Source organism: Typopeltis vanoorti, chromosome 26 (assembly GCF_054136105.1).
Source record: "Typopeltis vanoorti isolate ZY-2024b chromosome 26, IOZ_Tvanoo_1.0, whole genome shotgun sequence".
Classification (NCBI taxonomy): domain Eukaryota; kingdom Metazoa; phylum Arthropoda; class Arachnida; order Uropygi; family Thelyphonidae; genus Typopeltis; species Typopeltis vanoorti.
Genome location: NC_143574.1, coordinates 28,184,914 through 28,212,360, shown reverse-complemented (window position 1 = coordinate 28,212,360; position 27,447 = coordinate 28,184,914). Strand labels below are relative to the sequence as shown.

At 34.6% G+C, this 27,447-nt stretch overlaps 1 protein-coding gene across 4 annotated transcripts in view; it reads right to left on the bottom strand.

The window, feature by feature from the left end:
• Positions 1-27,447, bottom strand: part of LOC150092439 (phosphatidylinositol 4-kinase type 2-beta-like) — a 162,346-nt gene that overhangs the window by 80,565 nt on the left and 54,334 nt on the right. For all 4 annotated transcript variants that reach the window (XR_016550583.1, XM_090415117.1, XM_090415115.1 and 1 more), the window contains exons 3-4: positions 10,327-10,458; positions 1,441-1,598 (exon numbers count right to left, since the gene is read on the bottom strand). Coding sequence is in view for 3 of the 4 variants with exons in the window: in XM_090415117.1 (XP_090271243.1) it covers positions 1,441-1,598; positions 10,327-10,458 (290 nt within the window). In the remaining variant the exon portion in view is untranslated. The remainder of the gene's footprint in view (positions 1-1,440; positions 1,599-10,326; positions 10,459-27,447) is intronic.

Below are 27,447 nucleotides of genomic sequence, written 5' to 3'. Positions count from 1 at the left end.
GAGGGCAAGTCAGTGAGTCGCTTTCCATTTTTTTTACTGTTGGTTCTCCAAATTTTTGTATATTATTGTTAATTTTTTTCATTACTATTCTGGCATTAAGATCTCTGGCTATAATTATATGGTCTGTTTAATTTATTTTTTCATATATTCCTTGTAACTCTTTATAAAAGTAATCATTTTCTTCTTCTTTTCCTTCTTTAGGGGCATACACTCCAACAACTGTTAAATTTTCTTTATTTAATTTTAATAGCACTTCTAATATTCTTTCATTCCAGTATGTATAATGAGTTATTTTTGCTTTAATTGATTTATGGATCCAAATCATTACACCAGTTTTTGCATGTATTTGTTTGTCCACTCCATTATATATGATATTGTAGTTAGCTGTTTCTTTTGTTCCTGTAAGACCTGCAATTTCTATATTTTCGTCATTTAAAATTTTATCTAATTATTCTTCTTTATGTGCTATGCCTCTAATGATCCATGTAGCATATTTCAACGTTTTTCTTTTTCCAAAGTTTCTTGACCTTTTCCAGTTTGTGGCTGTTTCCCATGTTTTCTGTCCAGTTTGGATTTTGTTGAGACTTGAAAGTAGTATGTGTTTCCCTATGTCAAGTGACTAGCATGACGACATGTATCCTAGTGGTGGGGCTGCCACCTTAAGACAGCTAGGCTTGCCTTTTTTTAGTAGATAGTGAAAACTACGGTTCGAGAGGAAAGAGTCACCCCCTCTCCCTCAAAATGCTCTAATAGCACTGGGGGGGTTAATTATTATAAGTTTAATTCCAATTGCTGATTAGAGGAATTTCTTCCAGGCCTTTTTTTTTTTTTTTTGGGCCAGTTCACGAGTTAGTTGGTCTTTGGCACAGGCAACTGGGATTTTACCCAGAAAACTGAGTGCAGATCTTACACTATTTCAGATAATAATACCTGTTAGGGTTTAGGATTATGAGATGGTGGACGTTATCTGCCATACTCTAGCCCTGCAGTCTTAAAAATCATCAGTAGTCACAAACTCAACTATTAGCAAAAAATGAGGGTAGGCTGCTTCCTATTTCCATAAATTAAGGGTAAAAGTTCCATTTTGGGAAATATTTTTTTAAAAATAATAATAACATATTGTTATTTAGATACCCTTTAGATATAATTTATAAATAAGTAAATGAATATGACAAAAGGGTTAATCACCATTTTATTAGTACCTAAATCACCAAAAGAATAATTTCAAATTTCAGCAAAGCTAATGGTTAAACTAACTCTGTGCCTGGCAGAATCATGACTCTGAAGGGAACAAGTGTAGAGTGCATGTGTATTATTATAAATTTAAAAAAAATAATGTAAAAATAGAAATATTAATTATATTAGATAAGAAAAGAAAGAAATTGGATAATGAGCACTCTATAATAATAAAAAAAAATCAAAACTTGTTTATTAAAATACTTGCCCGTATTGCGAATAATATAATCTATGATAACTAATCTTTCAAACTGCTGTTGAAACTGTTTTTCAAGAGCATCTGGTAATGGATCCAGTTCAAATTTTTGCAACCAGAATTCAGCATCTTTATAGTCCTCCATAAACAGTTGAAAAGAGCCAATCTAATTAATTAAAACAACATAATATGTATGTACGTTGAATAGATATATATACATTATGTTGAAACAATTATGCATATACCCATTATCTTACAAACTTCAACACAGCCATGATCAGCTGTATTGAAGTTTGAAGCCATGATTAGCACATAGGTAATTTGGCGCAATTCTGGCAAACAGAGTTAGCCATACAACATGAGCAAAAAAAAACATTTACATGTAATCTTCACATCAAGTTACTCTAGAATCCTGCAAAGAACAACACTCCCCACCTACCTTCTAAGACATGTATAATGCAATATATTACTTCACCATCCAAACTTGTTCTGACTTTTATTGAAGTCTCGTCAGTGGAAGCTACATCTATGGGAATAAGTAAGTAAGTGAATGGTATCATTTCATCATATTTCAATGAAAACATGAAGTGTGCTGTCAATTATAAATTTACATTGTTGTAATTTTTCCAGGCATTATAAGCAATACTGTTCCAAACAAAGAAAGTCATTCCCCATATCATAACACCGCCATATTACCATAACAGATGGGCCAATGTACATCCTCATTCTCTTAGCAACTGCTGGTCTGGTTGGCTGGGTGGTTAGTGAACCCACTCTCCAGCCAAGAAGCAGGGTTCAAATCCTGCCTTGGGCATGGATGTTAGTGATTATCTTTAGATGGGAGATAAATTTCATCGTACAGTGCGAGACCACTTTCCTGCATATTTGCCAGATGGCAAACACATCATCTCCATAGCGTAACCACACTTGTGGCTTGTATGTAGCTGTGGTAAGTATTAAAAATATCATATCATGGGGAAATTTAGACTTGGTTAAATCAAGAGTGTATGTAGATGATGTGTTTGCTATCTGGCCTCATGGACAAGACACTTTGGATGCGTTTGTCACCTACCTAAACAGCCAACACACCAAAATCCACTTCTCGGTAGAAAAAGAATCGAATAACTGTTTACCATTTAGCATTTCTTGACACATTTAGTCACCTTTCAGATAGATCACTATCTTTTTCCATTTACAGAAAGCCTACACACACAGGAAGATACCTATATAAACAATCACATCATCATCATCATCCAGTCTAATAGTATGGCATTTTAAAAACACTTACACACAGAGCCAGAGCCATTTGTTCTAACGATACAGCTCTGACTACAGAACTCAAACATCTGCACCATACGTTCTTAGCCAACGACTATAATCCCTACAAAATAGATAAACTACTACATAGGCCCATTACTCTGCTCTCCCCTAACAAACAAGAACACAACATGACCATTTCTATTCCCTGTGTCAGAGGTACATCAGAAAAGATAGTCAAAGTAGCACCACTTTCAAACCTCATGTCAAACTAGCAACTCTGATCGCTCACCTAAGGATAAACTTCACCCTTTAGCACACCCAGGAGTGTATGAAGTTCCCTGTGACTTGGCCTATTATGGGCAAACAGGAAGATCAGTTAACATCCACAGTTAACATGAAAAATACATTTGCTACTATTACTATGGCAAGTCAGGACTGGCAGACCATGCTATGGATACTCTTTCACACAGGATTAGATGGAGAAAAACGAATGTGCTATTTAGGAGTCGTTACAGATCTGAAAGATTATTTTTCGAGTCAGCAATGGCTTTGAAGAATTCTCCCAACTTTAACAAATATGGTTGTATTAATTTGCCAAAAATTTGGGAGACTTATCCTAAGAGAAACTCCCGCATAGCAGTTTTTCCCCCCGTTAGAGGGTGCCAAAAATAGGACTTTAGATCTTTTGCCCATTGCAATTGTATTGTTTCACTCACTCACTGTTGCATATACAAGTGTGTTGTGCTCTGATGACGCCGAGTTGAAATTAAGCAAAATATAAGCAGTTCATAAAACATCTCTTTCCTAAAATTGTATAGTGTTGTTAATAGGGTAAAGATTAGTCATGACTTAGGAGTGAAGGAAAGAGTATTGTAAAAGGAATCAAAAATGATAAAGGGAACAAAAAAAAAAAAAAAAAAAGAAATTCTAGGTGTCTGGAGTAATTACTTTGAAACAATGCTAAATGAAACAAGCAGTGACAATACAGTGGTAAAACTGAAGAGGAATACAATCAGGAGCGCATATCAATACATGAGGTAGAAAAAGCCATCCAAAACCTAAATTGTGGAAAGGCAAGCTGGATTAGATGATATTCGACCAGAAATGCTCAAATATGTAGGTATAAAAGTGTTACAGTGGCTACACTGCATAATTCAGAAGGTCAGAGGGTTAAAATTGGAGTAGAGCTCATATTAAAAAGCGAAATAAAACTGAATGTGGGAATTACAGTGGAATTTCTTCACTGAGTGTTCCAGGTAAGATTTATGCAAGATACTTGAGGAAAAGCTAAGAACAATTGTGGAAAAGTAACTTAAAGAAGAACAGGCTGAGTTCAGGCCAAATATCAGCTGTTATGGGCAGATTTTAATACTGATAAAGATCCTCTATTAAAAGGACAGTCATCATTTTAATACATATAGTTGAGAAATCATGGAGCATAACCAGGTACCAAGAGAAAAGCTGTTCAAAATGCTATAATTATTCTTATTATAGAAATTATGTGAAATATCTTGGAAACGTTAAAGATTCTGTTAATTTTTCCCATTTTTTCCATGTGCTAGGGAATGACTTCAAAAAAAAGTACAGGTCAACCACATGGATTAACAGTAACGAATATGAGAATTTATAAGTTTGTTTTGGGAAAAAAGAAAGTATACATACGTTTCAAGTTTAAGTATTGTTAATTATTTGTAGCACTTGAGGTATTAAATCTTCTTCTTGGCTTCGGGTGTTAGGCAATTGTTTGCCTGTAATATTTTCAAGGGTTTAAAAAGTCTTCTGCCCATCTCCTCTTGATTGGTGTCCCTTTGGTTTATATTTCCAGGCAACATTTGGCCATCTGTCTTCATTCATTCCTTCTGCGTGGTTTTTCCAGTTCTTTCTATAGTTGTGATGTCTTCTGTTATGTTCATTATGGATAATTGGTTTCTTATTTCTTATGTTGTCTATTCTTTTATAGCCTGCGAGGTTTTAGGAACTTCATTTCTGCAGCATCCACTTGTCTTTTATCTCTTTCTCCCCAAGTCCATGTTTCACAATTAGTTGGCTATTATTTTATAGTTTTATTCGGGTTGTTCTAGACATCTGTTTATTGAAGTGTCTGTTCAAAGTTCCAAATGCTAAGAATTTTTGCTTTTTATATGCAATGTCGATTTCTCCATTGGTGCTTATGTAATTTATTAGATATTTAAATTTGTTCACTTGTTCTATTACTTTGTTGCGGATGACTAATTTGCATCTTTTAATTTCTTCATCTTGAAATGCTATTGATTTTGTTTTATTTATTGAGATTTTCATGTCATACCGTTCTATTGTTTTGTATAATACATGTAGATTTTTCTGTAATTGGTCTTCATTTTCAGCAAAAATAACTCGATTTCAACATACAAAAGGATGGTTAATTCTTTATTTCCTATTTTAATTCCTATGATTTTATTTTTCGTCCACTCTCTTAAAATTTTTTTCCACACACACACACACACACATATAAAAGAGTATTGGTGATAATCCACTTCCTTGAATGAGACCCCTATTGGTTTTAATTTTTTTGGTTGTTTCATTATTAATTTTAATATAGCTTTCTTCCATTATATTTGCTATTTTTGTGGTGAGGTGTAGCTTTCAATTCATACAGTATATTGATTAATTTTGTTCTGTTGATTTGTTCGTATATGCGTTCTCATAATCCAGGAAGGCCATATATGTTGACAGGTTAAATTCTACTCTTTTTTCTTAATTTGTTTGAGTGTAAATGTGAGATCTGTGCAGGATCTTCCTTTCCTAAAGCTGCATTGTTCTTCTCCAATAATTTCCTCGGCCATGGTGTTAATTTACTTTTAATTATATCTAAATATATTTTATAGCATGTATTTAGTAAGGATATTCCTCTGTAGTTTCTGCAATCCTTTCTTGAATATATTCCTTTTTTGAATATATTTATGACTACTGCTGCTGTCTTCCATTCTTGTGGGATGTTTCCTTCTTTCCATATTCTGTTTAGGAATTTAATTAATCATAATTGAAATGGTTTAGTGCTGTATTTGTATAGATTGAATTTATTCCATCTTCTCCTGTAGCTTTTCTATTTTTTTAGTTTTTCCAATATTTTCTTTAGATCATTTAACTGTATTGGTTCTTCATTTGTTTCTTGGCTTATTACTCATTTTATTTCAATTTGATTATTATTGTTTAGAAACTGGGTGTAGCGATTGATCCATTATTTTGTGGATGGGCCTTCAAATTGCAGATTATCCTTTGTTTCTTGAGTCATTTTTTTTTATGATTTTATAGCTCTTTAGTTGAGGTCCATTTATTTCATGCTCTAATCTTGATACAAATTTTTCCCAATCTTGTCTTCTGATTTTCCTAGTTTCTCTTCTTGTTATTGCTCCGATTCTTTTATATTCTATTTCCTATGGCTCTGTCATTTAATCATTTAAGGTACATTTCTTTTTTCTTTCTTATTACAGATTCTATTTCTGGGTTCCAGGTGCTGAGTCCTTTCCTTTTTCTTCGCAGTTTTGTTCCTATGGCTTCATATATTGCTTGTTTTACTATTTGTTTAACATTTTGCCATTCATTTTCTATATCTCTATCTTCATTTATTTTCTTTATATGATTTCAAATTCTTCTTTGATATAGTTCTCTGATACTATCGTGCTGTAACAGTTCTATCTTAAATTGCTCCTGCTTTTGTTTTTGGGTTCTTGTATTGTTTCTATTTATCTGGTTTGGGATCTTAATAGTACTGATTAACAAATAATGGTCTGAGTCAATATTGTATCCTCTGTATACTCTGCAATTTCTTACCAACTTCTTTAGTTTTTCATCCACTATTATATAGTCAGTGATGCTTTTATTTCCTCTGGCTTCTCATGTATATAAAGTATATCTATGTTTAAAGAAGATGTTTTACCAACTTTTGCATTATGTCCTCTGAACTTTAACTCTTTGTCCACCATTATCCCCAAGTCCCTAGCCTCATCAATTTCCTGCAAACTAGTACCATCAATATGATACACCATATGCCACCTTTCCAACCCGAAGTGCATAACTTCACATTTTGCAAAATTAAATTGATAATCATTATCCTTGGCCCACAATGTCAATTTATTTAAATCATCCTGAAGGATATCTACATCATTCCACTCAGTGACAGGCTCACCCTACTGCTGAGCAGAACCGTTCATATTCCAGGGAAAAGCACCCACCAACAAGGCCCCTCACGGGTCACATCGGAAAACACTCTCCCCAGAGACTCAAATGCCCCCCCCCCCCCAAATCTAAGCTTTCCCCTCTTCTTCTCACTGGGAGCGAAATTCCGGAAGAAACCTAAGAGAGCAAAGCATCTAATACAAGAAACAACCATCAACAACAACGTTACAGGCTTGCTGGGTGAAGCATAAAATGCTTTTTGTTTTCCCCTTTGTCTGTGTCGAGAAGCTTGATGGGGGGGTGAACTATGAGAGTTCTCTTCCATTGTTATTTATAGTGTTTTCTCCTTGATTACCTATTAAATCTTTAAATGTATTAGTTCAAATTCTAGCACACTGAAATCGCCTGCAATGATGAAGTGCTCTTGTTTATTCGTGTTCTGAATTACGCTTTGGAGGTTTTTATAGAATTCTTCTGTTTCAGATTTTTTTCCTTCTTTGGGTGCATATATTCCTATGATTGTAATAAATTTCTTATTTAAGTCTAGCCATTATTATTCTTTCAGAGATCCAGTTATATGATTCAATTTTGTCTTTCCATTTATTGCTGATCATGATGGCTATACCTGCAGCTACTCATTTTTCACTGGGTGAAGCATAAAATGCTTTTTGTTTTCCCCTTTGTCTGTGTCGAGATACTCCACTGTATATTAAACTGTAGTCCTGAAGTTCTGTAGGTATTTTTTCTTTGTTTCTGAAATTACTGCCATTTCTATTTTCATTTCTGTTAGGGTTTTTTGTATTTCTTCAATCTTGTGATTGATGTCTCTTATGTTTACTGTTCTGATCCGTATCCAATTCATAGTCCATTTGAGTTGTCTGGTTTTTATTTCCTTGTAATATAAATATAAGTGTATATGAGTATAAGAATTTGTTATCTGGGCTGGTTACCAACCATCTGCAGCCTAGTTTAGTGATGGGGCTGCCATCTTAGGACTTCCAGACATGCCCTCTTTGGCCCGAGACTGCTTACTGGGTATTTGCAGCCAACCACCATTTCTGATGGCCATTCCCCTATCCACCGCCTGGGGACCTGCTTGGTCGCAGTAGCTCTGCTCTAAGGAAGTATTAAATAAGCATTCAAAATCATAAGGATAGGGGAGTTTTTAGGGGGAAGGATTAGGGATTAATGATGGTGTTTATTTTTCATTTTACATTGAGTGTTAAGTAATTACACAAGATTTCATTTCAACTGGTGCAATGAATTAACTCTATTTCTTTTAGAATCCGGAAAATCACTGACTCAAAACCAAATAAAAATTATATACATTTAATAATACTAAAACATTTATACATATTTAAATAAAATTATATAAATAACCACAAAATTAATTAGATCCAAAGCCTTCAAAATAAGTTTACACTTTAGATATCTCCTTATCTTAAAAGAGTATAATCATTAACCCTCTGACTCTCTATAACTGGTTTGTCTACCAGACTAAATATTCTGTTTACACAACAAAATGTCCACCAGAGTGAGTTTTATAGTTAGGTCCATTCCTGAAAACATACAATTACCTCTTCACTCCCATGAGATTTTTTTTTTGTTTAATTCCATATTTAGCATATGATTTTTTCAATCATTCCTCCTGTATCACTGGAGTATAAATATTCTTACCTCTTGCAGTTCAATTTGATGCACAAATTACCAATTTTTGTACCAGAGGAAAAAAGTTTTTTCTACTACTTCATAAACAACATATCTAAGTAGAGCTGTTCATATTAAGCCACTTTTTTTACAATTTCAAATTTTACTAATTCTGTCCTCTTTTCCTATAGAAATAAGAAATAGATCCAGCATTCTTAAGACAGAAAATGAAACTTTTCATTCAGTGTTTCTTCAAATCCTGAATTAGAATGTAACTCCAAATATCTTCTTCAAACACTTGACAGTTTCAACTCTTCCAGTTTAAAGATTCACAGTGCTGTGATTCCTTTTTGGAATCTCCTATTAATATTCTCATGACTGTCATGTAAAACTTAAAAACTTCCCAAGAACAAATTCTCTGGTTGGCATTTTCAAATTTTCATTCTCTCTCATGCTTGTTTTCCTCTGTTCCCCAGATACTCTTTCTGTCAGCTGTCAATCACCCATCAATCCTCGTTGAGCATGTACACTTCATGTAAATAGCAAGCGAGAAGTTACATGTAATGGCTGACACATTTTCTTCGTTAGTGTAACAAGAATGTCTTTACAAAACACAAATATCTCAACACTTAATAATTTTAAATAAAAAACAAAAAGTAACACAACTATCAAAATCTAGTAATTACATCAATTTCAAATGGTTTATATTTCATTTTGACAATAATAATATCAATAACGGGCATACTGCAAGTGCTAATATACGTATGAAATCAAAAATAGAGAAATAATTGTAAAAAGATTCATAAATATAAATTATGATTATTTTTACAATGGGGACCACCTGGAGGGTAGCTGCTGGCTTAAGTGTGGAATTATAGGTAATAGTTTGAGCATGTAATTATGGGTGAGGAGTCTACTATGTGGGAAAATGGATAGTAGGTGTGGTAGGTGACAGTGCTATAATTAATTTAGTAAAAATTAAATTAAAATTTAATTAATTTTACTAGTAAGTTCATGTTTATCCCAAATCCTCTGCAGTAGTTTTAGCACAGCATCTACAGATGGCAATACAATTTTTGTAATGCTCAGTGATATACACATATCAATATTCATATATCTATTTCTTGTAATTATGCGAAAATCTGTATGTTTCAAATCTTTTAAAATACATCAAAAGATTTTTGGTACATATAATTAGGAAGTGGTTCGAAGTGATTTTTAAAGAAGTAAAGGGAAACATCACTTTCCCCATCCTCCTAATTATCTTTTTACAATAATTAATCTGAACTGTATATTCTTTAAAAGATAAAGTTTATATAAAAAATTCTAATCAAAAAAGTAAGCAAAGATTTTGTGTTTCACTATGACATCATCATATATCACAACACCACCACAAAAATTGTTCACTTTTCACAATGGACATTTTATTTGACATCAACTTCTTTACAATTTTCAAGAGAACAATTCATCAGTGAATTTAACTTCAAATATTTTACACGCATCACTTTAAATATCAGAAGCAGTATTTGAAATATTTCTAGTACTTCATACATAATGCAAGATTAGATTATCATGAAGTTCAAAAATTTGAGTTAAGTATTATTTCAATTAAAATCTGTATTGAACATCACAATTAAAAAAATTGAGATATGAATAACTTTAAATCCTTTGAAGTATTTCTAGTATCAAATATAAGAATACTTAAACACTCCTCCTAGCACTGATAAACTCCATTACATAATATTTCAAATATCAAAATAAGTCAATAAGTCAGACTGATCATCTATTAATTTAAACACTACTTAAATTAGGCCTCCTTTAACATGACTTACCTTAGGTGGAAGTCCAATTCTGTTGAAGCGACGTCCCACTTTTGGAAAATGTTCCGATACATTTTTTTTAGTTCTCGATGCAGCCCGGTCTATGGCCGAGTAATTGAAAGTATTACTTACTAAATAAACAACCTATAAATTGGACAACATACAATTTATTAAATGAATATCACAATGAATTTATTGAAAAATTCTTATTAACTGTTATGGGAAAAAAACAATCTTTACATCTTAGCAGCAGAGGTAAATGTGTGCTACTGGTGATTTAAAGTTAGAGCACTGATCCATTTATATTGTTTCAACAAATACTTATCATTAATCAATTTTTCTGTCAGCTGACAAATATGCTAAGTCCACTCTATTGATAATTTATCCAAGCAACCAACTAGATAACATGGAACTATTTTAAATCATGGTCAAGTATATTCATGTTTTATATATCATACTAATGTTTGCAGAAATGGCCACTATTCACAAAGTATGTTTTGCATAAATCACCAGTTTATGTTCAGAATGAATCTTATATCATGAGCTGTGATACTATATTATATACAGTATCTATAATTCAATAACGTATTGGCATACAGTTAACTCATTAGAGCAAATTCAAAGTAATATACAGTTATAGTGGAAGGTTGATTACAGTTTGTATTCTTTATCACTGTTGTGAGGCTCTGGCCAGGAATTTCTGGTAGTTCTGTTGGCCAGGAAGTTCATTATAGGGAATTTGTTATTTACAAGTTAAATGTATTATATCAATGGAAGCAGAAATGTGTGCTGGTTACAATCTTACAATCTTGTGTAGCAAATGCCAAAGCATTATGGAGTATTTGTGTATTAGCCATGTTTCTCTCATAACTTTTTTGTATTAATTATTAGCGATCTCGAAATTATCTGACCTTCAAAAAAAACCAAAGCCCCCAATAAGTGGTGCTTGAATCATCTGACTTACAGAACTGAATTAAGTAACTATATGTTCAGTTAAGAACATTTATTTCCCAAAAAGATCAGACAACTGAAGTCTATTTCTATTAATATGCTATCAGTTAGCAAAAACAGTTTGCTGTTTTTGCTAATTGATATTACAATAAAGTAATAATGAGTACAATAAAGGAATTGACAAAAATTAAATGATGAATGCACCATCTGCTATAAAAATGTAATGAACATCAGCCATAAGAAGACAAACTATCCAGAAAACAGAAAATAATTAACTGCATTCTAAATAAATTTATACAAAATGAGAGAAATCAGCTAAAAGACTAAGCTAGCAGTATACAAGACATTGTTAATATACACATTGAAAAGCTGAGCTAGAAATGAAACAGTTAATTGAAGACTGGTTTGTTGTAATTACGGCTAATGCTAGTTTATTATGTCATAAATCATGTCTATTCTTTTGGTTGTTCTGCCTATTTTGTAGGATGAAAAACCTGAGTTTCTGGGAGGAAAAAGTACTTTCGTTCCATATGAGACTACCCTTCAGATGGAAAGAACCCATATAAAGGTTCACTGCATCCTAGGGAGTTTTAAAAAAGATTTCAGAAATGCCACCACCATCCCCAACATTTGTGGCACATCGGAAAAAATAGCCAGGTCTTTAAAAAAGTACAATGTCTACACAGCTTTTAAGCCCCAGCAGAAATTGCTACCCCTATCTGCTCTACCAAAGATCAGCTCCCTCCTCTCTATCAGTGCCTGGAGTTTATAAAGTACCCTGTTCCTGCAAGTTGGCTTACTTTGGACAGACAGGCAGATCAGTGACTATCCATTTAGAAGTACACAAATCGTACATCTGCAATCATGACTATGATCAATCTGGCCTTGCAGACCATGTATTAGATACAATCCACACAATCTCCTGGAAAGCAACCATCATGCTCCACCATAGTAAATTTAAAAAGGAAAGACTTCTTAATATTTGCAGTGACACTCAGAAATCAATCTAACTTAAATAAACAAGAATGCATAAAACTTCCCAAAATAATTGTCAGAAATCCCATTTTACATCCTAGGCCATCTACAAATACCCATGTGTTTCATTTAGTATTGTGTTGTCTTTGTGTGTGTTTGAAGAATTATTCGTAATCTCTGAAGATGTCTCAGTGGCAGACGAAATATTGGAAGCATTAAAATTAGTTTTTAATCCTTTCCTAGTGATATTCCATTAAACCTTCAACATAATTCCAGGGGTGACCTCTAATTCTGGGCCCATCTAGCCAAGTGCTGAAACATTTCCTCTGCATCTATCCTATAAAGTCCTTTAAGCAACTTGTTTGTATGATTATCCCCTCTTTTTCTCCTATCAACCAACTTCTGCAATTCACTCACCCTCAATCTATCCTCATGGGGAACATTCCACAGCTACTCACCATCTTGGTCACTCGTGTCTGAATCCTCTTCATTAATTCCTCATCCCCAAGAAACCAAGGAGATCAGACCTGAGCACAGTAATCCAGATTAGATGTATCAAGATGTTATAGTGGAATAACTTCTTATCTATATTTGTTAGTGTGTGCTTCAATAGCCAAGTAATCTTATGAGCTACATTTGCAACTTTAGCAATATGTCTTCTAAATTTAACTCTCTGTCTACAACTGCCCCTAAATCTCTAGCTTCATCTATTTCCTGGAGTATAGTTACATCAATGTGGTATACAGCTTGTAATCTATTTATCCCAAAATGCATAACTTTACACTTCTACGCATTAAACTACGCACCCATTATCTTTTGCCTATACTGACAGCCTATTTAAATTGACCTGCTAATTCTACACATCACCCTGATTAACTATTACTCTGCCAAATTTTGCATCATCAGCAAACTGAATATTTTCTTTCAAGTTATTTCCTATATCTTTTATGTATAAATTAAACAGCAGTGGTCCCACCACTGAACCTTGTAGCATACCACTAGTCACCAGTTTTCGCCTTGATTCTGCCCCTCCACATACCACTTTTTGATATCTGTCCAGCAACCATCCTCTTATCCATATAACCAGTGTCATATCCACCCCCATTTGTTCTAATTTGTGTACCAGAGTTCCATATGGTAATCTGTCATTGCAAAATCCAGCAGAATCATCATGTAGCCATTTCCTTCATCCAACTCAGCTGTTACTCTATTTATTTTGTATGGGGTTCCCCCTTTCCTCTCCCGTCCCTTACAACAGGATGATCCCTCCTAATGAGGGATTAAGTATGTATTTTACGAATGTACATCCGGGGCCGGTTTGTCTGTTCTGAGGGATGAAACAGCCGAATTTCAGAGTGAAAAACTCTCTACCTCCATATGAGACTGGCTAACTTACCTTTAGTCAAAAGAGACCACATAAAGGTTCCTCATGTCACAAACGGGAAGTGAATTCTGGTCTTACCAACTAAAGGGATTCGTCTATACTGACTGAGCTATGGTGGCTCTTAGCTGTTACTCTATTATAAAAAGTGAGTAAATTACTAAGGAATAACTGACCTTTCACAAAGCCATGTTGCCCCTCATATAGTATCATATTCTTATTCCACCCATTTTCTTAAATTCTCTTTTTGACCAATTTTTTCAGTACTTAACACAATACCTATAATTTGCTACTGCAGTCTTAGAACCTCCCTTATGCAAGAGAATTAATTATTTTGCTCTCTTTCCATTCTCTTGGAACTCTACAAGAGCTGAGACTTAAAGAGTCTAGTAAGGGATATTGCTAGTTCCCTTGCACATTCTACAAAACCTACAAAGATAAGGTGTGTTCTAGACTTTTATGAAGTGCTTGATTTATCTCGAGCACTGAAAAGGAAAAAGAAACAGTGTATGCAAATGAATAACTTTATTAAATGCTGCAGTACTTTGTATTAGAAGCAGATGCAATGATTCAAATAATGAGCTCACTTTGCCAAGATCTATCAATCTGGTGTATGTAAAGTAATGCACAGTGATACCACTACATTGGATGAAAAGATAGGTGCATGAGAAGGAGGTTCTAGAGCTGTTACATAACCTGGATAAGAATTTGACAATAGGGACAGATGGGATATCAGCATGTATGCTAAAGGAATGTTCAACTGAACTAGCTAGGCCCTTGACGTATTTGTATAATTTAACCTAGATCTCACAGGAATGTACGATAATTCCATTGCATGAGAGAATGCAAAGACTGATGTGTCCTGCTATTGACATATCAGTATCTCTGGAGTGATTGCGAAGATTTTAGAGAAGTTAGACCTAGCATACAGAAATGGGTGGACAGAGAAACTATAATTTGAAAGGAAGATTGCAGATTGCTCAGACTTGAGCAATCTGTGTCAAACTGTTTCAATTCTAATTATTTGTTTCATCTATAGATGGCACTTTAGGACTATTGGCTATAGTCCGACCACAGAAGCGAGAGCTTTCTTGGCAGACTGCCAAGAAGAGTCAATTCATGTTGAAGGGGAGAAAGAAATAAGGCGATGTACGAATTGGTCACTAACACGCGAAATCATGTGCCTTATACGTAAAATGTTCCAACTGTTATACAAGCAAAATAGTTACCACTATTTTGACATTTGACTATTCACAATACGGATTGATTACCCTATTATCGGAACGGATTCAGTTCCGATAATAGGGTAATCAATAGGGATTCAGTTCCGATAATAGGGCAGAAGTGTCGATGGGTCTCGTATCTGTGGACGTACTACACTACTGTGCAATCTATTCACTATTGGGCACTCGTTGCATAGTTTTGTTTATGAGGAAAGCAAAATGATACTTTCCAGGAGCAATGAGTTATTTTGTAATGTTATTTTGCCTGTCATTCTTACACAAATGTTGTGGAGTTTCATCAGAAATATCTCAACTCTGTTGATTCTAAAAATTCGACAATTATGAGATTAATCAAAAACTTTCAGGAAACCGAATCAGTTGCAGACAAACAGCAGCATGGAATATCTTCCATTTTGACTGAGGCTAAAGTGAGTGTGGTACCCAAAGTGTTGCAATGCTCACCTTCAAAGAGTCTTAGAAAAAAACTCTGCACAGGACAGATAAGTCATATAGCAGTACTTGAATTGCAACCAAACAATTAAAGCTTCATCCATACCATGTTCACTCTGTTCAGGAATTGAAGTCATTGGATAAGGAAAACACTGTACTGTAGGTGGTTTCAATCATTTGTTGAAGAAAATGGAGTTCGTGAGCTTGAAAATGTTTTCTTCAGTGACGAAGTGTGATTCCACCTAAGTGGATTTGCCAACAGCTAAAATAACAGAATCAGTCATTGGAAAATCCTCATGTTTTCCATAAAACACCCTTGCAGTCTTTGAAAATCAGAGTGTGGTGTGCAATATCACGATGTTGCACTGTTGGACCAAATACAAAAATAATTTCAAGTGAATTTATAATGGAATTAAAAATGGATCCAATTTCATGTACTGAAAATTTTAATAGTATTCTAACAAGTATAATAAGGGATAGCATATGTCTATTTGGGAATTCAAAAAGAAAAGACAAATTAAAAAAAAGAAATAAAAGACCTAAATGAAAAAATAAATATTAAACAAGATGTATATAACACAAGAAATGAATATACTAAAATCTGTAAAAGAATAAAGAAAAACAGAAGATACAAGACATTTTAATACAAAAATAAAACAATGGAAAATAACAGCATAAACAAAATAAACTTCTTGATGACAGATCTAATCAAACCTCCGTTGAGTCAAATGACTCAGGGAGGCATCACAAATATAACTGTGATACTTAACCATCTTCACATTCTCTAACAATGCATTCAAATCACCCACCACTCTATGCAAAAAAAAAAAAAAACCCACTCACCCTTTTATAACAGCTTCCAGAGATGACCTCTTGTTCTTACCCTGTCTCCACCTATTCTATGAAAAACCATTTCCATTAATCTGGTAATAACACTTCACCAATCTATCACACTCTGCAAATTGCATTCCTTCAATCATTTATCATTCTCAACATTCTAGAGATCACAAACCACCAATCGTCTCTGGACCTTTCCAATATCTCTTCATCCTTTTTGAAAACAAAGTGACAAAATCAAAAAGGATGAAGTGATATTGGGAAGGTCTAGAGATGATTGGTGGTTTGTGGTTTCTAGAATGTTGAGTATCATAAATGATTGAAGGAATGCAATTTGCAGAGTATGGTTGGTGAAATGTTATTACCACATTAATGGAAATGGAAGCTGTTATAAGGAGGGTGAGTAGGGTAATAATCCATATACTCGATCAAGTATATATGGATTATTGTGCACAGATTTTGCCACTTCGTTTTCAAAAAGGATGAAGAGATATTGGAAAGGTGACAAAAGTGTACTTGCATGCACACTTCAGTAACAAATCCCTGAAGATGCCAATTTAACTTTGGCAAAATATAGGAAGTAATAATTAAATATTTTTAGTTATTATCTAGTCTACATTGTTAATTTCCTTAAAAAGCATGATGATGAGAGCTGAAAAGATGAAAATGAATACCAATTCCAAACAGCAGCACAAATTTATTAGTAATTATAGTTACATTTTATCAAGAATTATATATATTTAACACGTTCACTGCCACACTCCTCAGGCATAGTTTGTTACCGCAAGCCAAGCACTTTCATTTCTACAAGGTCAGTATGAGTTATCTCGTAGCTGGTTTATCAGACAGAATTTTGTTTCATACGCCAACTACGAGTAATCTCGTATCCCCCCACACACACCTATGTTTTACATGTGCTGACGACTGTGTAACTTGAGTTCAGAATCAGTGACGTTCAGCATTCAGTGCAGTAAGGTTTATTGCGTCTAGGTCTTACAATTATTTAAAATTATCTAAATAAAAACCTTCAATTATGCCATGGCCAGTAAAAGAAAGCTTACTGATGAAGAATTAGAAGCTTACGCTAATATCAGCAATGATGAATGGAAGGAATTATTTGATTCCAATTCCGATTGGAATTGGAATCAAATAATTGGAAAAAAACTTGAAAAATTGTTTTATTTGCATTAATAAATACACAGTTTACACAACAATACCTCTTATAATATACTATACTTTTGCTGAAATTATTTTCCTTCTACCAAGCCCCCATATGTGCTCTCCACTTTATTCACAAGCCAAGGGTCCAAAATAACATGCTTATACTACGGGTTAACTCGTGCTTGGCATAGGAGGTCGGTAATCGACATGAGTATATTCGTAGTTGGCTTGTGAGGCTTATATACCACAAGTATACTCGTAGTTGGCGGTGAACATGTTAAAAAAATAAAACAATAAAGACAGAAATATTTAGAATTACAATGAATATACAAAGTGAAGTCAAATATGGAAAGACATCTGGATCTGATGGAATACTAATATAAATAATGAAAAATGGATAGAATCGCTTATTATATAAAACTAACAGAACTATATACAGTGTTTTAAAAAGGAAGAAGCCCTAAAAGTTGGAATGCTGAAAAATTCTTTTATATGAGAAAGATGGGAAAATTGACAAGAAATTATAGACCTATAACTCTTTTCACAGTCATTTATAAGATTTTTTTTTTTTTTTTTTTTTACAATACTTACAGATGCACAAATAAAAGAATAAATTTCTATTAACTAAGAGAAAATGCAGGTTTCAGAACATTACAATCAATTTCAAATCATCTACAAGCCTTAAATAAAATAATGAAATGAAAAAAACAACAACTAAAGAATATACCAATTTCCTTGGCTTTCTTTTAAAGATGTTAAAAAAGCCTATGTAGAATGTAAGATCTTATAAAACATAGGAGTACATGATATCTATATTAATAATATATGAATTAATACCAGACAGAATCAGTTAACTGATGCAAGTGGGAAATTTGGGAACCTTGAAATAGAAAAAAGTGTAACAATTGAAATTATTATTATTATTATTCAGGCCTCCATGGAGTCAAAAGACTCATCGTGGGAGGTCCTTCCTAAGAACATAAAGTTTGTCAAGACTCATCAAGGGGAAGTTCCCCCTAAGAAACACAAAGTCTATCATACCACTCCTTAAACTCATTGACCGTTCTCACCCTCACCACTCTATCAGGCAATGCATTCCACGGCTCAACCACCCTCCATGCAAAGAAATCACTCCTCACAGTTTCCTTTCATAACTTCCAGGGATGGCCTCTTGTCATCACTCCTTCCCGCTGTTCAACCAAGTGAAAGAACTCCCCAGTTCACTTGTCAACCCTGTAACCACCTCTCCTTCTTCTATCCACCAAACTCTGCAGTCCACATTCCCTCAGCCGATTCTCATAACTATCCTTATACAGTCCTGAGACCATCTTTGTATCTTTTCCACAGTTAATTTATCCCCTTCAAATCCTGGGGACCAAATCTGAGAACAATAATCCAAGTGTGATCTGATCAGAGACTTATACAACGGAATGATAACCCTCTTATCTCTGCAGGTCAGTGTCCTTCTCATAATTGCAGCAATCCTCTGTGTTACCTTCACCACCTTTGCAATATGTCCCCTTAACTTCAAGTTTCTATCAATCATCAACTCCAGATCTCGTCTCCCCAACTTCCTCCAGTATAACTCCTCCCATAGAGTATGCAGCATCCCATCGATGTTTCCCAAACCTCAAGACCTTACATTTTGCTGCATTAAACTGACACCCCCATTCATTTGCCCATCTATCTAGCTTATTCAAATCCTCTTGCAGGGCTACCACATCTGCACTATTACTAATAATCCTTCCCAGCTTCGCATGATCCGCAAACAACTGAATATCCCCTTGCAAACTCTCTGATACCTATCAGACAACCAATCCTGAATCCAGTTGACCAATCTGACATCCAGACCCATGTGCTGCAACTTAAATATCAGCTTATCATGTGGCACCCTGTCAAATGCCTTTGCTAAGTCTAAGAAAATTGCAGTATATGCCTTTCCCTCATCTAATGTTCTTGTAACTTTATTATAAAAGGCTAGCATATTGCTAAAACAAGAGCACCCTTTCACAAATCCATGTTGACTCTCACAGATAACATTACCCTCATCTGCCCAGTGCTGTATACGGTCCCTCACTACTTTCTCCAAGATCTTAACAACTACTGATGACACACAGATTGGTCTATAATTAGACACTTCCAGTCTGTTACCACCCTTATGCAATGGCACTATCTTACCTTCCTTCCATTCCCTGGGCACCTTTGCTGAAGCCAGACTTTCATTGAAAAGCCAGGTTAAAGGCACTGTCAGTTCTCTAGCACATTCTCTCAAAACTCGTGGTGAAATACCATCCAGTCCCAAAGCTTTATTGACATCCAGAGTTCTCAGTATCTGAAACACACTCTCCTCCTGTACCTCTAAACCTTGAACCTGCCCTATCCCTCTAGCATTAAAACTGACTCCTCCAGGATGAAATACTCCAATAAAGTGGTCATTGAACAATTCGACTATGTCCTCTGCATCAGTCACTCTATTCCCATTTTTATCCCACAATATAATTCTTCCACAGTCATTTCTCCTCCTACTGGCCACATAGCTAAAAAATTCCCTAGGATTTTCTTTGGATCTTAGGGCCAATCTCCTCTCATATTCCAGTTTCGCTTTCCTAACCACACTAGTCACTCTTCTGGCCTGTGTCTTATATTCTTCACGCATCCTCTCTTCACCTGTCTCCTTATATCTCTTCCATAGCCTCTTTTTCACATGCAATTCCTGTTTAATATTGTTTGTCATCCACTTTACTCCAAATTGTGTCCTCTTCTTCACTTGTGGTATACGACTTACCATTGCTGCTAACAAATATTCTTTCACAATTTCCCACGCACTAACGATATCCTGGCCTTCCAATCCCTCCATGAAACTTCCCAAAGTTGACGTCTAAGACTATTATAATCACCTGCATTATAATTCCACATAAGTTCCCGTCTCTTTGATACTCCTGCATGTCTATTCATTTTCCAAGACAAAACCATATGGTCACTCTCTCCAACTGGTGGGAGAGATGTCATCTCAGTTATTATCAACTCTTCTGATGCTGTAACCAAATCTAAAACTCTTGAACCTCTTGTTTCCTCTGTTACATGTTGCCTAAGACATTTGTCCCTCAAGAATTCTAGAAATTCCATTCCCCTATTGCTACATGCATCTTCCTCTCTCCAATTTATACTACTGTAGTTAAAATCTCCCATAACAATCATTCTTCTTGCACTTGCCAAACTTAGCTGTCGAAACATCTCTTGGTCCCCATCCTCTGTGCTCCTGGGTCTGTAGCAACACCCCACTAAATATCCTGTCTTGCCTACCTCTACCTCACACCATATGCTCTCAAAATCATTTGTCTCACTTCCTTCCAAAGCCTCCACTCTTAGAGGACATAGGTCATCACATATCATAAGCAGTACCCCACCACCACGCTTTCCCCTCCTATCCTGACGAAAAATGCTATACCCAGTGACTTCTATTCCTGTTATTATATCCCCTTCTGTCAACCACGTCTCAGTGATCCCAATAATTTTTGGCCAGGCTGATGCTATCTGCGCCACCAATTCCTCTCCCTTATTTCGGATACTCCTGGCATTAGTATAAAGCATATAAATGCCATTGTTTCTATACCCAGCATTATCCCTTCTAGACTCCACTGGGCTCAGTGTTACCTGACATCGTCTCCCTTCTCCCAAGTATCCATTCCCACAAGAGGCCACCCCTGCTATCATCCTCCCTGGGACACACTGACTCGTTCAGAACAGCAATCTCTCCAGATGCCTATGTCCTTCTTCATTCAAATGTAAACGGTCTCTCGCATACAATTCCTCTCTTTCCTCAAACGCACTCCAAGCATCCACATATACCAGTCCTCTCTTGTCACACATTCTTCCTATTATGCCATTCAATATCACTGCTCTTCTGCTCAGCTCATCATTATCATACCTAGGCAACACACACACTATTTTTCCTCTCTCTGTCTTCTTCTGTACAGTCTCAAGCAAAAACCTCATATCTCTCGCTGCCCGACTTACATTACCACTCAAGTCATTCGTTCCTACCATCACAATCATCTCATCCACCCTTTCACCTCTCTTAATTGCCATAGCCACCCTTTCTATTGTTCCTCCTGGCAAACACTCCTCATGCATCCTATCTTGAACACCACGGATCATTGAGTCGCCATACATTATACCTCTTACCATTCCCTCTCTCCTATTGTTTCCATTCTCTCCTCTTCTTTCATTCCCATAGGTCTCTCTCATTCCCTCTCCTCTACTGCTATTCTCTCTTCTAGTATTCCCATACCTTTCTCTCTCATTCCATCTCCCCTAACGTTTCCATCCTCTCGTCTGTTAGCATTCCCATACCTCTATCTCATTTCCTCTCTTCTACTGTTTCCATTCTCTCCTCTTCTAGCACCCCATACCTCTCACTCATACTCCCTAAATTCTCTCTCTCTTCTACTCTGATTCTCCTTGCATTTATCTCTTCCATTCTCCTAATCTTATCTTTCATACTTCTGCACTCATTCACAAGACATTCCACCTCCTCTTTCAACTCATCTATCTCCCTCTGCAGGTCAGTCACTCTTAATCTAAATTCACTCTCCCAAACAAAACCATCTCCTAAACTTTCACAATCACTCACACCTTCCACACTATCAACTATTATTTTCTCATTCATATATATCTTTTTTTCATTCTCTCCTATCACACTACTTGTCTTCCTACATTCATTCCCCGTTCCTGGAGCAACAAAGTCGGATATCGATATTTCTAATGCACATATTTCCTCCAACTGCCTGCATTTTGCGCATATACGCTCTCCACTCTCTTTCACAAGCCACATATCTAATTCCCGAGACGCATACATGCCGCAAGTACTGCATGCCACAAAGTCCCTTATGATATTGCTAATAACTGAGTTCTTAAATGGCAGAGGACTTGGCGATACGCCACTTGCGACTGCTGCTGAATCCGTCATCATTCCTTACTGCCGAGTAGCGTAATCATTCAATTAATGAATTCCGTTAAATAAATAGCCAAAAAGTACAAACAATTACAAGCAAAACAAAACATTTAAGTACATTAAATAAAATGAAATATAACTAAATACAGTAATGAAAACTTAGCTTCGTTTTGTCTTCCACCGTTATGCATTCGATTCCGAAGGTAACCAAAATATATTATATCGCGACAGCAACTAACTTCCAAAAAACAACCACTGAAGTATACTCATATTCAGAGAAACAATTTAGCACTCAAAAACGTAGGAAAACGAGGAAAAAAACTGACTATTCACCAATTAAAAATCACTTTCTTCTACACAGCTCAAATTCACCGCCACATGCTACGGCGACGCTAGCGCCACTCCCCAAATATTTAGGAATAATGATCACAAGCAAACCAAATGCAATGGTATAAGTGCATAACTGAATAAAGAGGGATAATCACATTTTTTTTATTATTCTCTCTCATGAATATTCATCCATTCAAAAGATATCCATGTGAAATGCTAAAGTACAAATATATAAAATGATAATCCATCCAGTTTTTAACTATAGATGTGAAACCTGAATATTTATGGCATTTCAACTTTGGAAAAAAAAAAAAAAAAAAAAAAAAAAAGGGGGGGGGGGCAATAAATTTTAATGATCTCCGAAAGATCAGATACAACCATGAGTTATATCAACTCTATAAAGAACCCACAATATGTAGTATAATCAAATTCAAAAAGTGGCAGTGGGCAGGACATGTTTTTTGTGTGGATAGACACCATTAATCGAGATAATGGTGTCTATCCACACAACATCATATTGTAATATCCAAACTGGAGAAGTAAGATCCTGAGCAGATAGAGTTGGAGGCAACAAATCCAGGAGAGCTGTACAGCCATAGGAAGAAAAAAGAATTAATCAATTAGTATTAATTATAATAATAATACATTAACTCATACATGTGTGTGTGTGTGTATATGTATATATATATGAGAGGATCAGCAGTAATAAATATAGGTGGAAAAGAAAGAGAAATGGAAATATAAAGAAGGATCAGATACAGAGATTCCAATTCACTAAAACTATTACCAACAACTTTCGAATATGCTATGAGAAAACTGAACTGGGAGAAAAGAGGATTAAACACATATGACGATTACTTGAATAATCTATAATTTGTTGATAATTCTATAACTGTTTTAATTCTTTTGATGATGTTGCTAGTAGTATAATATCATCAAAAAAATTATAGAATTAAATGAAGTAATCTAGAGACAGACCTACAAATAAATATGGATAAATCAAAAATAGGGGAAATACTCTAGAAAGAAAACAAAGATCAAAATAGTAAGTTTGTGCTAAATATAAATATCTAACAAATTATTACAAGTGCCCATAACTTTAATAATGAAATAGGATGGGAAGTTATTAACTAGAACAGAGATATATTTAAGGAAATTTAACAAACCTTTTAAGAAGAAAGACATATGGCTCGTGTGTACTCTCAGCAGTGATATATAGTCGCAAAACTCAATTCCTTACTAAAAGACAGATGGGAGACTGATAAGAATATGCTGAAACTTGGAAAGAACCAGGAATAACATCATTATATAAAAAGAATAATAAGTGGATGAGGAAACAAACAAAGGTAAGGGATGTTGCAACAATAATACAAAGCAATACATGGCACTGGACAAGACGTGATCAGAATGTCAGACAACAGGAAGATAATTATAACATTTATGACATAGAGATGCACATGAATGGTTAAAATGGAAGAAAAATGCAGAGGCATTTGTCCAGCAGTGTTGTGAAGAAAGCTGTGATAATGATTGCATCATATGGCAGGTAACTTTCAATAGACATAGCAAATTTCTTCACTTGGTTAGAAAATAAATTATACAAATGTGTTCGATAAGGGAGATTCATATGCAGTGATATTCTTGGACTCTGCAAAGGCATTTGATATATTAACTCATGATAGGTTGGTGCACAAGCTGTGGAAGATGGGAATGGGTAACAGATTGGTACAATGGATTGGAGACTGGCTCTGAATGATACCAACAAGGTATGCATGATGGGCAGTGTTTCAAAACAAGGAAGTCGTGTGACATAGGGATCTGTGCTTGGACCTCTGCTGTTTTATATGCTAACATTTCATGGAGGATTGACTAGGGAGCTTCAGTTGTCTAATGATGATGCAAAGTAGAGAAAATTATAAGTGTCGCAGATGTTAATTCTTTTTTTTTTGCTTGGACAAACAAGGGAGGAGGTTGTAATAAGGGCAAGGTGTTGCACTTTGGAATAAAAAAATATAAGGCTATGCAAATATAGAGTTTCAATATATATATATATATATGTGTGTGTGTGTGTGTGTGTGTGTGTGTGTGTGTGATTGCTTTATCTGGTCATCCATATTACTGACACTGCATTATTAGAAACTGTTTGTTTAGACTATATTCTTTGAGAAAGAATAATTTATCACTGCAAACATTATAAACTGTTTTCTATATAGTGTTAGCTATGATAAGTGTGGATGTATAATTTAATTTATATCTGGTCTTATTAGGAATAGGCCTAATAAGATAAATATAAATGAAGCAATGGCTCAAGAAAAACAATGCTCAATTATAAATGTGTAGCCTGAACTTGAGAACTAATATTCAGAATACTGAAACACAGGGCTCCAGAAATCCACTTGACTACTTGCAAGTTGATATCAGTCAACATCGATGTCTTGTCATTTTTCTTGTACGCATCAGTGTCATAACGAAAAACATTCTGGAAAGAATCTTGCATAATAATAGTTGACTAAACAACAGTCAAAAATAAACAAAATATCACTAATTTTATATAACAATAATGCTAATATTTGCTAAAAATAATGACATATCTGAGCAACACGTGTATGGCAGCCACTATGAACGATGATGCTCATTACCAATGTTACTGATATTGCCAAGTTATTAAACAAGAATTAGTTAAAGAAATCGAAGATTCTAGAGCCTTCTTCTAGATGCTTCTACAGATATTTCAAATGAGGAGGAACATGCCCATTATATGACATACTCACTCACTTATCCTCCATTCCTGACACATAATGCCGAGATCCATTTTTTCCAAATACCTCTGTCTAGAGCCACCAATTCACCTTTTACTTTTCTGTCATTCTCTATCAAGTTAACTTAGGCCTTTCCTTTTCCTTTTGGGATCCATGTCAAAGCTACTCTTGGAATCTCTCTGCTGTCCATTCTCAATACATATCAATCCATTCCTATCTGCATTTTTTTTTTTTTATTTCATCGGTAGTACTTTTTTGCTCAGTCCTTATATAAGTCATCATTTATTATATACTAGGGCCAAAATATTTTTGCTATTTTACATAGGCATTTTGCTTGAAAACTATTTAATTTAGCTTCCTGTTTCATGATCAGTTTCTATGATCCACATTTATTTATGAAAGCAGTATTTACTTTTGTCAATCTTTGCATTATATCCCTTTAAGTTCCACCTTCAGTATCTACATTTGATCCTAAATATGTACAATTCTTTAACTACTTCTGATGCATGTTGATTGATTTTAATTTCTTTGTGGCATTTGCTGTTCAATTTGAGAACTTTTGTTTTAGTGTCATTTATTTTAAGACAAACCATTTCAGCTGTTTTATACAAATATTCTGATTTTGCTTGTATATCATCGTATTTTGATATCAAGACTATCTGCATAATCAAGATCTTCTTGATTATGCAGATAGTCTTAGGATTCCTGTGGCATAGGATTCCATTTAATTTCCCTTCTTATAACCTGTAACTTTTCTCATAACTCAATCAATGACTGTTAAACAGTAAACCAGACATTACACAACCTTGTCTCAAACCATTCAGGTGTTTGCTGTACAATAGCATAACTTTTACTTCTTTTATACATTTCTTTGATTATTCTCACATATATGTCAGAAATTCCATAGTATCTAATAATTAACCATAATGCTTCTCTGTTGAATGCTTTGGCAAAATCTATAAAATTCAGGCATAATGAGCTAAGCTCTATGCTTTGTTCAATGACATTCTTTAAAGTAAAAATGTGATGCACAGTACTCCAATCTGTTCTAAAACCAACTTATTCATGCTTTGATGTCTTTTCTACTTCATTTTTAACCCTATTTTATCAATATTTTACAGAAAATTCTAGCAGGTATTGACTAATTCCCCTCCAATTTTCACATCTAGTGAGATCTTCTTTCTTTAGGATTATAATTATCATTGCTTCTTTTCATTGTTTTAAGTATCTTTTCTGCTTCTAGCATGCTGATAAAGATCAGTTGCAGTACATCAAGCAGCAGTTTGTTTAGTTGTCTTAAGTATCTCTATTACTATATTATTATTGCTCCATGCCGTTCCACTTTTTATCTTCTTTCTTACATTCATTCTTTCATTTTTAAATACTGGTTATTTAAATCTATGCTTGCAGAAGAATTATATAATGCGAGAATTACAGAGGTATTTCCCTACTGAGTGTTCCTGGTAAGATTAATGCAAGAATAATTGAGAAACGGTTGAGAAGGGAAGCTTGGTGAAGAACAAACTGGATTCAGGCAAATACAGACAAAACTGTCAGAATCAGATTTTCACTTTATGACAAATAGTTGAGAAATCATGGAACAAAGACAAGGTGCAAGAGAAAGCTATTCAAAATGTTACAGTTATATGGTGTCACTGGAGCATTATATCAAGCAATACTTAGTCTTTGAGCTGTAAGTCAGCATAGAATTGAAGGAAGTACAGGAAGATGGTTTGATTTTAAATCTGGTGTCAGACAGAGATGTACATTATCCCCCTCTGTTATTCATTATCTATATAGATCACATTATGAAAGAAAGGTATTAAACCTGATATCAAAATTGGAAATGTTAATCTTAGCTCTTTACTTTATGCAGATGATGTTATACTTCTAAATAAATCCAATACAGGTCTGCAAGAATCCCTGAATAAATTGAATAACTGTTATAATAAATTTGGTGTTTGGTGTGAAAATCAGCAATAACAAGACAAAGGCAATAAAAAATTGGCAGAAACATTGAAAATATCAACTGCATCGTGAATGGAGAACCTATAGAACAAGTAAAACATTTCAGCTACTTAGGTACAATTTTTAGTGAAGATGGTAAATTAA